General features: G+C 37.8%; 1 protein-coding gene across 5 annotated transcripts in view; it reads right to left on the bottom strand.

Annotated features, from left to right (window-relative positions):
• The window catches only part of AKAP6 (A-kinase anchoring protein 6), a 567738-nt gene that overhangs the window by 317929 nt on the left and 233494 nt on the right, over window positions 1–16315 (bottom strand). For all 5 annotated transcript variants that reach the window (XR_012073484.1, XR_012073483.1, XR_012073482.1 and 2 more), the window contains one exon: window positions 1611–1862. Coding sequence is in view for 1 of the 5 variants with exons in the window: in XM_072962897.1 (XP_072818998.1) it covers window positions 1611–1862 (252 nt within the window). In the remaining 4 variants the exon portion in view is untranslated. The remainder of the gene's footprint in view (window positions 1–1610; window positions 1863–16315) is intronic.

Genomic DNA, 16315 nt, shown 5'->3' with positions numbered 1-16315 from the left:
GAGTCCCAGTCAAGGACCCTTCTAGGGATCCTACTTAGGAGGGATGGCATCTAGGGAAGATCACACACCTACATACTCATTCTACAATTTTAAAAAGGACTCTACCAAAATCTGTATCACCTTCTTCATTGCCACAAAATCAGGGAAAGCTAAATGAAAACAAAGACTGTGACTTAAAGTTAGAAGTGAGTCTAGTAGATTTTCATTTCCATAAACTTCCAGGATGTGCAGGGAATTTGCCAGAGCAAGAGCATCATTATTATGAAAACAGTAATCAACAAGTATAAATCATTTATGAGAAGAAGCCCAGATTTGTTTTGTTTTGTTGATAACGTTGGAGCCACTGAAACATCAATAAATTAATAACTTAATGAATTATGCAACACTCTTATAAGGCTTTTTAATCTTATATATTTATACAAATGCCTTATAAACTTGTATAACACATATTTTCCACAAAACCAACAGCAGAGCACTAACTGGGTGTCAAGAGCCAAAGGACTATATACATGCACACACATTCCATGTATCTATACATAGAATCTATACACACACACACAAACACAGAGAGAGAGAGACACACAGAGCCCCTGCACAATGCTTCTCTCTATAAATATACTTCAGTTTTATTTGGGATTACGAGAGTTCACTTGGATTTAAGTTTACAGTGTTCCTTCTTAAGCTATGCATCAAGAGTAATAACAACAAACTCTTTAAACTATGCTTAATATGAGTACAAAAAAATCTAAGTTGGTTGCGTAAAATTTTGAAGTCCATTTGACTCACTGCAACCTGGATGATTTTTCTAAAGCATGAATCTAATCATGTCAATTCCCTGAACAAACTCATCTATTGTCCTCAAAATAAAGTCCAGTTATTTTAATATGGCTTTTCATCTTCATGACCTGACTTCTGCTTATTTGTTTGTTCAAATCCTGCTTCCTTGAACTTTTTGCTCCAGTACTAACTCTCAAAGCCTATCATTCTCTTTCTTACCTCTGGATCTTTGATTATGCCATTACTTCTGTCTAGAGAAGTTTCTACCTCCATTCATCAGGCTAATTCTGCTTCTCCTTTAGGTAGGTCTCAGTTAGACTCACTTCTTCTAGAAAGGCTTCCCTGTCTGAATGAGGTTCCCTTTCTCTGTCCTGCAGTGGCATCACGTAGACCACTGAACTTCATATGGACCATGTGGATCACAGTTTGGTCTTAAGGTCTGCCTACTTGTCTCCATCTCCTTACTAGACTCAGCTCTTTGAAGGCAAAGACCATGTCTTCATCATTATCATATTCTTAGCACCTAGTGCCTGGAACATAGTAAGCACTCCATAAATATTTTTCAGATAATTGAATGAGGAACAGGAAGCCAGGTTAGCACCAACAGTTACGGGTGGTATCTGTGCAAACTACCAAGTGTGAGTTAACTCTGGTCTACAGTTTCATTCACATTAGAAATGCGCTAGCCTCTGGTCACTTACCTAGATTCAAAGCCTGGCTCAGGACCTGCTTGTCTACCTACAAAGAATTCCTATCCCACACCACTGAACTGAAAACATTCTCAAGTGCTCAAACTTGACTATGCAAAACTTGGTTTCAAAGAAAATACCCACCTCCTTTGTCTCTTCAGAGAAAGCTTGCAGAATGTCTGTCTGTCTGGTGTAGTTGCCATTGGCGTCCTGCAGACCTTGCAGAATGCGCTCCCGCAGGACCAGCACTGAGACACGGAGCTGGTGCCAGAGGAGCTGCACCGCGTGGATGTCCACAATGACGTTGACGGAGTAGGACAGCAGCTTCAGGGAGAACTCTGTTTCAAGGAGGGCATGGATTTGCTCAACATGATCAGAAATATCTTCACAAATATCCTGCAATAAAGAAAAGCAAATAAATAATGACTCCTTTGTCTTATCCTGGAGAAGGTACAGTAAGAAGGTTACTCCTTCACCTAACACCAGTTATCAGGGCCAACAGGTCAGGTGAGCACATGTTGGACAGCTGGCCTTTGTTTTGGTTCAGATACACAGTCACAGGCTATATTCCTGGGCACTGGGCCTTCAGTGAATACAGGTCAGTTGATCTTTTTCTAAGCTACAAAAATCCTACTATCCTTTCAGACATCCAAATTGAAAGCTCAGCCAGGGTGAGAGGTTACCTCACAAATCTACTCTCTGTTCTATTTCCTGTTAGTTAGGATTCAGGTAAGGAAGCCAACAGCTCTTCTCTTTGTTATTGGTGAGCTTCACCAAACATAATATTTCAGGATAGAAGCATCATTTAGACACCTAGTACAAACAGAAACGAGCTAGAATGTGCGCTTCAAAGAAACTCCTAGTCATTCTCAGTGAGTCATGTTCAATGTAAGGAACAACTATTACATTCCCACAGGGACACAATTTAATATTTAATTTCCTAATGGATGGCCACACTTTGCAAGAGGAATCACTCTTAAGAAGGAAAGCCAGAGAATCCCCAAGGATAAAAAAAGATAAAATAATGATTTGTTTTGTTCTTAAGACCCAGACATTTAAATTAAAAACATTACTAAATAAAAGTTTCAACCTCCTCTACCCATACTATTAAGTAGGCAGATTTTATCCGATGTGTCACTTGTCCTTACAAGTTCCCACGTTTCCATTGTTCTGTCAGAGACCAGCAGCATGAAATGAGTAGCATCAATGGTAATACTTACTTGAGCAATTTGTGTCCCTTAAGCATAAGATGATGCAGATGCCAGTTAAAAGTGCTCAGTTACTCATTTTTAGTTATGTATCACTGATTTCTTTTAAATGGGGCTTTTATTTATGATTTTTATTTAAGCTAAAAGTTTAAGATAGCATTTGAATTCTGAGCCCTATCATGAGTATCTAAACATCCTATGCTAGAAATATAAACTTCTGATTTCATATAATTCAATTACTTGTTTTTAAAGAAAAACTAAAACATAACCTGTATTTAACAATGCATAAATAACAGGCAAAATAAAAACTATTGAATAATGATGGAAAGTTATGCTGAACTTTGAACAATAATTATTGTACAATTCCAATAAATGTTTCAAGATTAGTTCTTGAAACCAAAAACTAATTGGTGATAACGATATAAATCAGGGGTAATAACTTGAAACAGATTAAAAGTTTCAAGCTAAATAGACTTACCAGATATTCCACATAGCCTGGGGTCTCAGCTGATGCTTATTCGGACATCTATTCCATTTACCCCACACACCTCTTATTCCTGATACCTCAACCACCACCCCAAAGCAAATGCCCTGCATCCTTTGCCCTGTTAAGATGCTCATTTCTGTGCAGTACTTTGTTGCCTTGGAGAACGCCCTTCTTCCCACTGCTGACCTCTTCCAAAATCTAAGTAGTCTCCTGGCTAACAGCCCTACTCCACTGTAAAACATGCCTTAACTTCCTCACAAATGCTATCTCTTCTACCTCCTGGTCTTACCCAAACTAGACTCTGTCCAAGGCTCCTGCTTCCACCATTGCTCTCCCAGGGGAGGCTGATCATTCTCCCAGGCCTCGCTTAAGAGATGGGGAGGAGTATTGGAGAGGGGGGAGGTCACAGGGGAAGGATAGGTCTCAGTGTTTCTTTGCCACTTTCTGACCATTAATCTTTTGCCCTCATTCCTTTCTTCCATACACTTCTTTCTTCGTAGGTGCCTACTGTCTGCTAAACCGTCCTGTCTTCCTCATTGCTGTTACTTCCAGTTTCCTCTTCCACTCCTATGCACTGAAGAATGTATCTGACTCATCGTTTTCCTCTCCATACTGAGCATACCATTACATTAGTAATTTCAACATTCACACTTTTTCACACCCCCGTCTCGAATTTTCTTTACACCATAACTCCTAATACCACACCCATTCCCCTGGGATGACTCTGCCATGGCTCCATTCTGGACTTGCCATCACTCCACCTGTGGGACAACATCAGAAAGTTCCTCATGCTACCAACCTCCCTTTGTCCAACTTTTCCACTTTCATTCCCCCACTACAGGTACTCCTCCACCTCATCCAGGCCACTATCCCCTCCATTCCTTTTTCTCATTTACCTCCTGCCTCCTAGCACAGCCTCTACAGCCATCCCTTCCACCACTCTCTTGATTTCATAAATTAGATTTCTGAGTCTCTGTCTCTTAGGCCCCACTATGATCTTACAGGTACAGAATACATGACACATCTAGGAGAGAAAAAGGTTTGGATAACCCTTAAATTTAACGTCATCAAAATTGAAAATTTCGCTCTGTGAAAGATATTTTTAAGAAAAGGAAAAGTTACATACTGGGAAAATATTTGCAAATCACATACCCAACAAAGGAGTTATATCCAGAGTATATAAAGAATCCTTAAAACTCAATAGTAAGAAAACAACCAACCCAATTCTAAAATGGGCAAAAGACTTGAACAAACACTTTACCTAATAATGATGGTAAATAAGCACGTGAAAAAATGTTCAGCCTCATTAGCCATTAGGGGAACGCAAATTAAAACCACAAAGAGATACCAGTATATTAGAATATTAGTATATTAGAATGAGTAGAATAGAAAAATTACTGACAGCATCAAGTACAGAGGAGCTCCAGAGTAACTGGAACTCTTCTACGCTGATGGTAAAAACAGAAAATGGTATAGTCACATGGGAAAACATCTTAGTAGCTTTTTATGAAGTTACACATACACTTACCATAAGACCCAGCAAGCACACTCCTGGGTGTCTATCCTAGAGAAATGATAACTCAGGCACACACAAAAATGCAAAGAAGCTCTATTCCTAATCACTAAAAACTAAATGTCTTTCTGTAGATAAATGGATAAACAAACTATGGTACATCTATACAATACACAGCAATTGGAGAAAATAAAGGAATTACTGATACCTGCAACAATTTGGATAAATCTCAAAAAGCATTATGCTAAGTGAAAGAGGCCAGTCTTAAAAGGTTACACGCTATATAATTCCATTTATGTAACATTCTCAGATGACAAAATTATAGTGATGAAAAACAGATCAGTGGTTGCCAGGGAATTGGGGTATGGATAGCATGACTACAGACTGATAGCAAGAGGGGATTTTTTGAGGGTTTGGAACTGTTCTGTATCCTGACTGTGGAGATGATAATAGAAATCTACACATGGGTTAAACCTGTAGAACTGTACATCAAAGTAGAAACAATTTTGCTGTATGATAATTTTTTAAATAATAAAAAATACAAAGTCAATTTACACTCTCAGCAAAATGCATATACAAATTCATTTTGGGTCATACATTCCCTTCAGATTCTTGGAAATTACAACTCACACAGCTCTGAAGGTCAAGGCACAACTATCATCATCTCTGATTTTGTAACATCCACACTGTTTTCTAGTAGTATAAAAGAAAATGAAGCTAATTTGGAGCCCACCTCAAAGTGAATTAAAGCAAATGACAGTGGTTAACAATGTATCTTCGAAGTCATATAACATTTTTTCCCATAGACATTACTGTGTTAATGTGGGTAAGTGATGCTATTTTCTTGTTTAATTCATATACAGCACAGTAGCCCCTGTGGCATTCAGAATTACTCACAGTATAAAATGCACTGAATACATTATGTTGCCAACTGCCCGCTTCACTCAACCTTCTTGATATCTTGTGCTCTCAAAGTTGCAGCTGCTGCTGCCTGTCACTGAAATGGAAATCTGTGGTTACTGAAGTAGCTGATATAAACACTGACTTGACCTGAGACTGTTTACAAATAAACCCCAGCTAGTTGGGTCAGTTATTTTCTTTTAATTTAGTTGTATGTTTATGTGAGAGAGGTGTCTTTTCTTCCTTTCTTTTTTTGCAAGACTGTTGTATATGCATTTTCCAGTTATATCTTACTTCTTCTAGATAGATATAGGGCTTTTAAGATAACTGTTATGCATTTAACCAGTATGTTGTTTTCACCAGCATGAGAAAGAAATGAGGGTGCCTGTCCTGTGAGTGCTTTAATTGCCTACTGTAATAACACTAACTGTGACTGCCTCAGCTCCTGCTAACTGTCCCTGGGAGGGGACCTGTTTGCTGCCTTGTCATAAGGTAACCATGGCCATTCTCAACTATTCTCAAAACATCTTGAAGGTTTCCTTTTGAAATTACAAGTATCCGTGGATCAACATTCTGCCAAAGTGTCTCAAACTGCCAGTCTCCAAGGGCTCCGTGTGTATCTAGAGGGCAGATAAACTTCCAGCCACTTCCTTGCCCAGGTCCTGAAGCAACACTTGGCATCCAGTTTCACTAAGTCCCACAAATGCAGCCCTTCCCACTTCTCTCTGCTTCCTGCTTCTCGCCATGCGTTTCTCCAAATGAGAAAACAGAGCAAACCCCTCAATACCTAAAACCTGCCTCTCCAAGGAACAGTGATTGGCAATAATTTTTGCATTCATCTACAATCCAAATGTTTCTTTCTCTTTCCCCCAAATAATGTCACTGTTTCTCTCAAAAAACACTCTTGACTTACATTTGTGTAACTGCAGGACATTCATATGGTTTTTCTAAAATGAACGTTGAGTTAAAACCTACTTCTAAAGACTAGGTCTCCTCATTTCCACATCCATCTTTTTGCTTTTGGAGTAGCAAAAACCTTGAACCCTCATCTTATTCAGAGCATATCATTACATTTAGAATAAAGAGTTGTTAATGTTCTAACATCAGTAAGCAAGAGAGAAGTAAATATAAGACGTATTTTGTATACATATTTTAGTCTTATTGCAAAATGCCACGTCATCATGACTGTTCATTTTGTTTACTAGCAATTGTAGAAATGAGTGATTAAAGTGTCTTTTACCCATCTGCTCACCATATGCATGTGTGTTCATTAGGAAAAGCTGAGAAGAGATTCTTACCTAATACATGTACTTTGTATTTTAAAATACAGATCAAGAGAATATTACAGTTACTCATTAAAAAAACTCACAAGTGAAACATTTGAACTAAAACTTTCAATTTATACCAAACACATCCTACTGCAGAGTATTAATGTCAACTTCAGTTGACTTTTAAACTGTACTTTCTCCAAAAGACAGACCAGTAGATGTTCCTATGACAAAGTATTTTTATTTCCCCCAAAGTAGACTACTTTTCTAATGGTTTTCCAATACACTTTTCTAATGGTCTGTTTTTCCTTTGTCATATTGAGAATGATGTTGAAGACTAGTGGGAGGGATGCTGAGATTTTTATAATCATGACATTACTTTTCTCCAGAGTTGAAAGAACTCTACAATTACCAACAGTGCTTATCCTTTTAATTACTAAAATTCTGAAAGTGTGGGGACTGAAATGAGATTATCTTTGTAGAAATGATTTTGCTGTTATCATTAGCTAGTACTCATCCAGTCCCCTCATTAGATTGTACCTTTCTGGAAGCAGGAAATGTGTCTTACTCGTCTTTGCACTGTTAGGACACTGCCATATATGTGGGCAGTGTTCAAAGGATGTTTGTAGAACTGGATTCAATTGGATAAAGTATTGTATTTCACCAATCAAAGTAAAGTCTCTAAAAAGCAAGTTCTAGTTTAGCGTCCTCTCCTAAGTGTATCCGCAATAATCAATACTCAACCAACAAATATAAGGTAACTAACATTGAATCATCTCCCACTTTGATTAGGAGAGGTGCTGAAAAAGCATGTGGATCTGGGAGCGTGAAGGAGATGGTAGAAAGAGGAGGATGCAGATGCTGAATGCAGACCTGGAAGCCGTCACACTTCTGCTTTCATGCTCTGAAAGTCTCCTTTGCCTTCAACTGAGAAAGAATCAATTAGAAGTCCTGTCTGGCCATACCTGGCCATATCCAAAGCAGGATTATTTTGCTTTTTATTATTAAATTTCTTTTGGTTTAAAATTGTTATTTTAAAAGCTTCAGAGGGTTCACTGATGGAGAGATTACTTTAAATTCTTAATCCCAGGTTCTGACTTATTTGACAGGGGGAAAAATCGAGCAAAAAGACAAGAGGAAAATTGACAACTATGGCTGCACACTGGAGAAAATGTTTTTTTTTTTTCCTAGTTGAGCTATTGCTTAGTCACATTTACATTCAGTGTTCTAGATAAAGGTTCAAAATCTAAGTTTATTCACTAGCGAAAATCATAGCTATGACCTTGATGCTCACAGGTTATCTGGAAACTGCTCATAAGCTCTGCTCTGTCCTTTCCTCAAGACACCTTTGCAGAATTGATTTCAGGTAAAAATTGACAGAGAAGACAATGGTGGTGGTTCTTATACTTTAGCATGCTTGTTAATCATGCAGATGCCAGGCTGCTCCTTTGAAGAGAAATGGGACTATGAAATCTGCATTTTCTTAAGCATGTAATGGCCATTATGCTGGTATTTCAGGCACCACACATTGAAAAAGACTGAGCCAGAGATGGATGGGTCTTCTGTTTAGAAACTGAAGTTACATACAGGTCTGCTGCTACAAAACCATGAAAGCAGAACCTCCAGTGACTTGAAAGGTAGCCTGCCTCTGACATTACACAGGTGCCTCTACAGAAGAACTTACATTCTTTGTGCCCCATAACATAATTTTCCACAACCTTATTTACCCAATGCTGACAGTGTTGTGATAATCTCCAGGGCAGCATCAGGTTTGCAAGTTTCTCTAATGTGCTTTCTTTTCTTTCTTTTTTTTTCTGTTTTTCTACTTTTATTATAGAATGAAACAGATACAAAATATCACTCACAGAAATACATAGCTTAGTGAATTATGATAAGGCAAACACCCTTGTAACAACAATCCAGGTCAAAAATTACAACCCTCCAAAAGTGACCACTTTCCTGAACTGCACAGCAATCACTTTCTTGCATTTCTTTATGGTTTTATCACCTAAGTATGCAGGCCTGGATACTATAAGTTACTTTTCCCATCTTTTCACTTAATATGTCCTTCAAGTCTTTTTAACCTATAGATTCCATATCTATTCCTTTGTTTTTCATGCAATTTATCTGTTGAAAGCCCTCGGCATTAGACCTGCAGAGTTTCCCATAATTTGGATTTGTTGATTGCAGCTACATGAAACAGTCAGTGTGTAGGTTCATCCGTCTCCTTCCTACAAATTGTCACCTGGATCTTGAGGACTGATTAGTTTAAGGTTCAATTTCTTTGATTAAAATATAAGTAGTATTGTCTTCTTTTATCAAGAGGCATTTAACTTCACTTTATGCTTTTTTGATAATTGATGCTCTGTACTTAAAATTGTTAATGTAGTGGGAATTGTAAATGATGATATTCTAATTCTATCATTTTGTTTTCACTTATTAGCTGGAATAGAAGGTGCTTCTTATCAACAAGTTGGTTACAGTGACATAATTCACAAGGGAAATCAAGATAAGTGCTTGATTCTTTCCTTTCCTTTACCAGTTTTCAAGACAATGAATTGGTTTTCAAGATAATGAATTGTTCTCTGTCACTTTCAGAAGGTAACCAACCAGTTGGTTGTTAATATCATGTTGTACTCATGGATTAAAACATATTTGGTGGATTTTGATCCATTGCAATTCTTAACCTCACTGAAGCTCAAATTGTCCATCTTTGGCTAGTAGGATCCCCTTCAATTTGACTTCAAGTTGGTTATTCTACGTAGATGTTGATATCTTCCTTGCTCTTGTATACTTCCAGACCTGAAATGAGCCATTTTTCTAAGTCTTGGTTTCCTTTAATGAGAAAAAATGTTTCCAGACTACCATCTGGGCAGTAGGGACGCTCATTACTACTGCGTTAGTCATTGTTTCCAGGCTTTTTAAAATTAACAGAGCTAGTAGATATGTATAGCTTAAAAAAAACCTTTATGAGTTTATAGCTGATATTTCCAATTCAAATTCATGATCACAGGGTTTTTAACCAACATCTTCTATACAACATCTGTAGCTCCTTTCTTCCACACCAAGAATTCTGATTCTCAAGAAAACAGTGGGTAATGGAATCAGATCTTATACTTACTCATTTGTTTTATTTCACATTATACATACGATAGTTTCAGAATACTAATACTAATACTACTCTACTACTACTACTAATTCTGGCCCTGAAGCAAATGGCTGAGACAGCCATTTACAAGATCTGGTCAAGGTGGCTTCTGTTACCTCAGAAGTGAGCAGAGTCACATTTGGCTTGTCTTTCACTGGTCTCTGAGAGAGTAGAACTTACACCCTGGTCTCACTTTCACCACAATTCATATTACACAGTTTAAACATTTAGGGGTTTTGCAGGTTCCTTTATTATCTTCAAAGGTCCTTCTAAAATGGGAATAAACTCTCAATAAAAATATGTTAAGAACCACATGACCATTAGTTTTCCTACAAGGAAGGAAAAGATCTTTGCTTTTAGAAGGCATGCCCTAGAGGCTTCCTGCCTCAGCAGACTCTTCTAGGCTTTTCAGACCATCACAGAATATGCAAAAGGACAAAAATCAAGGAAGGTAGTAATTAACAATATTCCAAAGAGTCTGCACCATTATGTGAACTTGAGTGCTGGGTTTGTCAGGTAAAGTCCTCTTTCTTTTTCTTTCCAGTATAACACCTACAGAGCATAGGGTGACACTTAATACTTATCAGTTTAGGGCTATCCAAAGATGAAGATGGATCTTCTCTTCAAGCCATGGACTGTGAGGATCTCTTCATTTACCATCTCACATGGCAAAAGTTGTACAATTTACATATGTGCTTTGTTTGTTCAGTGGTCTATATGTCATTTCTGTCTATTTCTATGAAGTCTGTCTGCCTTAGGAAATTCCTGTGTGGCAAGCACTGCATTTGTTTGTTTTGCTTTATAGAGCATAGTACCACATGCAAATAGATTTTTAAATACATGCTGATGTTAGTGATATTGAATTTGCGAACCATGAAATAGGAGCTTGTAAGATTTTCATGAGAAAGAATAAATGAATCATAATATGCATCTAGATTACTTTACACCAGGATGAATATTAGAAAGCCTGAGGTCTTGGTCCTGTTGTGTACTGATTATCCTTGGCCCAACAGATCACTGAGTCTCAGTTTCCTCATCTATAACATGGTGCTGAATGGATGATCTCTACTCTTAAGATCTAAGATTTTCTTTTGTTTTGTTTCTCTTTTATTTTGTGTATGCTTCTCATAACGTACAGCCTGAGCTTTTGTTACTCAGAAGCTTTTGCATATCTCTGAAAAATCCTTGTAACATGACTGCTATTTCCAACCAGTAGTAGAATGAGCACTAGACTGGGAGTCAGGAGACCTGAGTCCCAGTCCAAGGAACATTGAAAGGTATCTCTCTGGGTGCTGCAGATGGCCCTCCCACAAGCTTTGAAATAACAGCACTGAGCCATACCTACAGGCTGAGGAGAAAAGATCTATAATCAATTCAGAATGAGAGCTGAGACCCCTGCTCCTCCACCACAGGGTTAATGTCCAGAGAAGCCCTTTGGGTTGTGTTTTCCTTAGTCACCATGGTAGACTCAGGCCATTATTCTTCTACCTTCCTATTCCTCAGATCCCTGCAATTACACACACACACACGCACACACACACACACACACACACATTCCTTTGAGGCCCATTCCCACCTGCCTACACCACCTACTACTTCCTCTTAATTCCAATCATTTTAAGATTTTATTTTCTAAAAATTTATCAAAATATTTTAGCAATTTAGATTTATTTACCTGAGATGGAAATTTTTGAAATTTTGAAGCATTTCAAATTATAAATGGTCATATAAATTCATTTACAAATGTTTCCTCTTGACCTATTCATAAATACTCTTTATATTGGGAGAAAGAAGTTACAGGGATGGAAGTCCTATTTGGGACTTCATTGCTGACTCATGGTGTGACCTTGGAAAGATCAACCTCTTTCTTAGATGCTCTCTTTATATATTTAGATCACTAAGAACATGGCACAGCTTCTAAGGATGTGTTTCTATGTCTTTCTCCCCCACATAAATATATCCACAGCAACTGGCTTGGCTGTTGATTTGTGTTAAACACCTACAGCATGCCTGTTGGGAGCTAATGTTGTAGACACAAGTTTTTAAATCTCACATCTGAGAGTCCAGAACAGGAAATAAAACCTCATAGGATTAGAGTCCTGTGAAGAACTAATTATAGGGGCCAAGGTTAACTCCCTGTAAATGAGATAACAACAAGTCCATATTCTGAAGCCAATACTAACCCTTTCATGTAAGGTAGATGGGAATGCAAGTCATCAATCAACCTTCTGAAAAACTCCCATTGCTTCCCTGTACCCAATAATTTCATGGGTATATTTACCTACTTAATTGGAATTACAGAGTTATTTATAAAGGTGAAAAAAAAATATAACAACCAAAAGATCAAAAGAGAGGAGACTGGTTTAACAGGATGTGGTATTCCACACAATGAAAAAATATACAGATACTAAAATGTACAAGTTGGATGTTTAAGACATGTTAACTAAGAAAAAGTAAATTATAGAAGAGTTCTATTAAAAATTACAGCTATGTATACTCAAAGAACTGAAAAGATGTCAAAGCTGTTCATAGTATATTCTCTAGGTGGCAGCATTATAAATGATTTTTAATGTACTGTTTTTCTGCATGTTTTAAATTTTCTCCACTTAGAGATTCATTTCTTTTGTGAAAAAGAAAAAAAAGTAGTTAAACAGCAAGAAGTAAAGTCAGTTTCCATAGCAACACGTCAAGGAATACAGTTATGCAGCATAAATAATACAGAGTACAATATCAAAAGAGTCAATATCATTGACTGAAGAAGATCAATGTCAGAGCAACAGGATCCCCTAACTCCCAGCATTCTTTTTGTGCAGGGAGACACCTGTCACTTTATTCACAGATATCCTATCATCATTTTCTTAGGGCTCTAAGTCAGGTAGCTAGGTGCTACTAGCCAAGTACTAACAGGTAAATAACATATCATTAAGACTTTCAGCTCTGATTTTGCTTTGATTGCTTTTTTTTTTTAAGTTTAGCAGACTTGATATAAAGATATGGCTGAGGGAAAGACATTCATCACCCAAAATGAATGAGAATATAAATATTACTCATCCTCTCTCTCTTTTAATTTGGTAGATTGATTTGTCCCAGAGCATGACTGCATAGATCATCAACCCTCTTCTACATTTTCATACAAACCCACATGGGAAGGATGTCTCTGAGAACAGATTCCATTACTTGACAAAGTAAGACTTTGTTTATCTCTAGTAGTGACCTCAATACCCTACTACCCAGCTCTTCCATTTTTAAGCTACTATAGCCTTTGAGTAATTACCAGGGAAGTGAAGACATCTAAAGAGAACTCAGTGCTCCCTTGCGGGTACACTTTACATAACTAAAATACCAGTGCTTCACAACTGCTTAAGGATTACTGAAATACACAGTTTTTGCTAATTGATTTATATGGACTTTTGTTTACTTCCATCAATGCAAATAATTTGTACTGGTGGATTTGTTTTGTTCCTATGCTCATTCTTTCATCCACAGAACCACAGAGAGCAAAATGCACACATCTGGCACATTTTCTGAAAAAATTTAATGCTGAGCATCAAAGTCTAAATTAAAACATATAATTCAGCTTACATCTTAGTTAAGAAAATCCATTTTGGTATTTTGCCTGCTCCATGCTTGACTGACTCTCCATATTAGAACCACTCTTCAGCAAGCACTAGACATACAAAGCAAGACAAAAGTTATTGAATTCCAATAATGTGGTTTTAAATCTACCCTCATTGCCCTTTTCCAGAGGCCCCTTTGGGATAGATCAAAATACCACATCTGATCACCAAGTGCAGCAACCATCCATTATTAATGCCCTAATGACAAACTAAAATGAAAGACGAAGGATCCATTCAAATAGTCCTATAACCCTGATTCAGGCTCCTCAGAAGACACTGTACTTTACTTTCAAAATCAACAACCAGCTGAGAAAAAATTCAATTTCAATGCACTTTTCAAACTCCCCAATTAATTTTATCTGTAAAATCATTTTAACCTCATTGCTTAATTAGACTGACTATGAACTTCATGAGGAAAAACTTTCTTTTCCCTGATTATACACACACAATCTCATTCACATCAAACAATGAGCAATGTTTCAGAAAGCACACCAAAGGAAAGGCAGGACCAATAAATGAGCTCTGAGCATGCACAAAGATCAACCAAATCTCAGGTTACTCCTTTCAACATTTAATCCATGATTAGTAAGCTCCTCCCTATAGTATCCTAACTCTTATGCTCCTCTATTCCTATTTAACTGCAGACAGAAACCATCTTGTGAATGTCTAGTGAAAATTCAAATGTGTATAAGTAAGTTAATAATGAATAATAAAAATAAAGAAATAAAATAAAATAGGCAAATGAACTGGAGATATGGAAAATAAGAGTAAGGAAACACTGTAAGAGAGATTTACAAGGATAAGGCTAACTTACATTGTTTCTCCATGATTTAGATCTTACCAACATCCAAAAAATGGGGAGATTGAAGGCAGCTTACAAAGAGTAAAGTATACTGCTAAAGTTAAAAAAAAAAAGACAGGAGGGAGAAAGATGAACAGGACACTTAAAATGAGATAGCTGCTGCATTCAAGTACTCAGTTTAGCTCCATGAAAGGAGGAGAAAATGTGTGGCCAGAATGGGTGGCTGAAGAAAAAAGACTCAGTGTGGGAAATCTGAGACATATAGGAATTGTCAGTAGTTAATACAAGAGAGTAGCAGTAGGTGAGTTCTGTGAGTGAAGTGAACTGAAGACCTGGAACACCCAAACATGGGAGATCCTGCTTCTTTAGAATTGCACAACATCTTTGTGACAGTAATTCAGACTTTGAGTAGAAATCAGAAGCAAGGTTCAACTAAGAGAGTCAGGTGCAGAGAGGCCTAGCCTGGAAAGGGTTGAACTGAAATCAGAGAAAGACACTGACAACAAGGAATTCCTAAGGAAAATTTAACTCTAGAACTAGTGAAACGTGGACTTTAAACTTTGTCCATGTTGCTTGTCTACTAACACTCCACAGAGGATCTGTGCTCCAGGTTTGCTCACATAAACATCAAGAAGGTTCTCATACTTCAAGCAGAAAGTAGAAGGTATGTGCAGGATGATTTGATCCAGAGGGACCTCTTTTCCTCCTTTCTCCCCAGGTTGGTGCAAAGGTCAAGATCATCAGTGACCCCTGAGGAGCCCTCTATATTAAAATGCCCCTGGAGTTTCATCACAGAGCAACAAGGAGTGAGGATTTGATCGGCCAGCTTGACTCTAATGATTTCCTTTAGCCACGGCTGACATGAGAAAATAAACAGATGCTTCCTTGAAATGGACAAATAATCTTTCATCATATGATCAGGGCAAAGAGGCCATCTTGAGGTTGGAAAAAGTAGCTAAGCACCTAATTATAATAGCATTCATTCTCTACAGAATAGGTCAGTCTTAGGTGGAAAATATTGGTATGGACACAGCTTAAGATCTATAAATAGGCTATAAAAGTGGTAGAAGAAAAGCTGAAAACAACTATATGAGTAGAAAGTAAAACAAGTACCAAAATCTCTCTGGGGAACAGGATTACAAGCAATTTTTTCTTTATATGTATCCATATGTTTACTTATATATTATAATTTATTACAAGGAACATGGAATACTTTTTCAAAAAATAATCACCTGGTGGGTTTTTTGCCTGCTTTTTTGTTCTTCAGCATATACACAAAGATCCTGTCTTTTAAAAATGGAGGCGATAACAAGTGCATTGCAGCAGAAAGAAATGGTTAGTAATAGTTGTGGGAGAAGAGGTGGGCAGAGGGAGGGAAAATAACACAAAGGCTTTTGTGTAAGAGTCCCGGAACCTAAGTAACGGCCAGTGCCAGATCCCCCTTGAGGTGCTCTGCCCATAAAGATATTATATCTAAGTCCTGACCCATGAACTCACCTTACAACTTCCATTAAGTGGAGCCAGAATACATTTTGTTTTTCAAACTGTGGGAGGTCAGCTGCCAGGGTTTACGGAATGACAGAGATTTCCGGGACAGGCAATCTCAAGGAGAGTAAAGGAGTGTCGAGTAACATACAGCAAACGTAAATCGACACCAAAGCTGGAACGACCAGCCCTCACATGAACTATAAAAAGCCAGCAGAGTTGCATGGCTCATCAGCAGGACTCTGGTTGCCTTGGAGCCAGACTGAGTCTGGGAGTTCTGGCCACTCTAGCTGCCGACAAGTAGGCAGTGCCCTGACCCATCCCAAGCAGGAGACTGGTGTCCCGGAGCCACCCCACATCTTGTGTAAGCACCGAGATGAGACACAGGCCAGGACACTGTCATCTATAACAGCACAACATC

Source organism: Vicugna pacos, chromosome 6, assembly GCF_048564905.1.
Source record: "Vicugna pacos chromosome 6, VicPac4, whole genome shotgun sequence".
Classification (NCBI taxonomy): domain Eukaryota; kingdom Metazoa; phylum Chordata; class Mammalia; order Artiodactyla; family Camelidae; genus Vicugna; species Vicugna pacos.
This window is presented reverse-complemented; position numbering and strand designations above follow the sequence as displayed.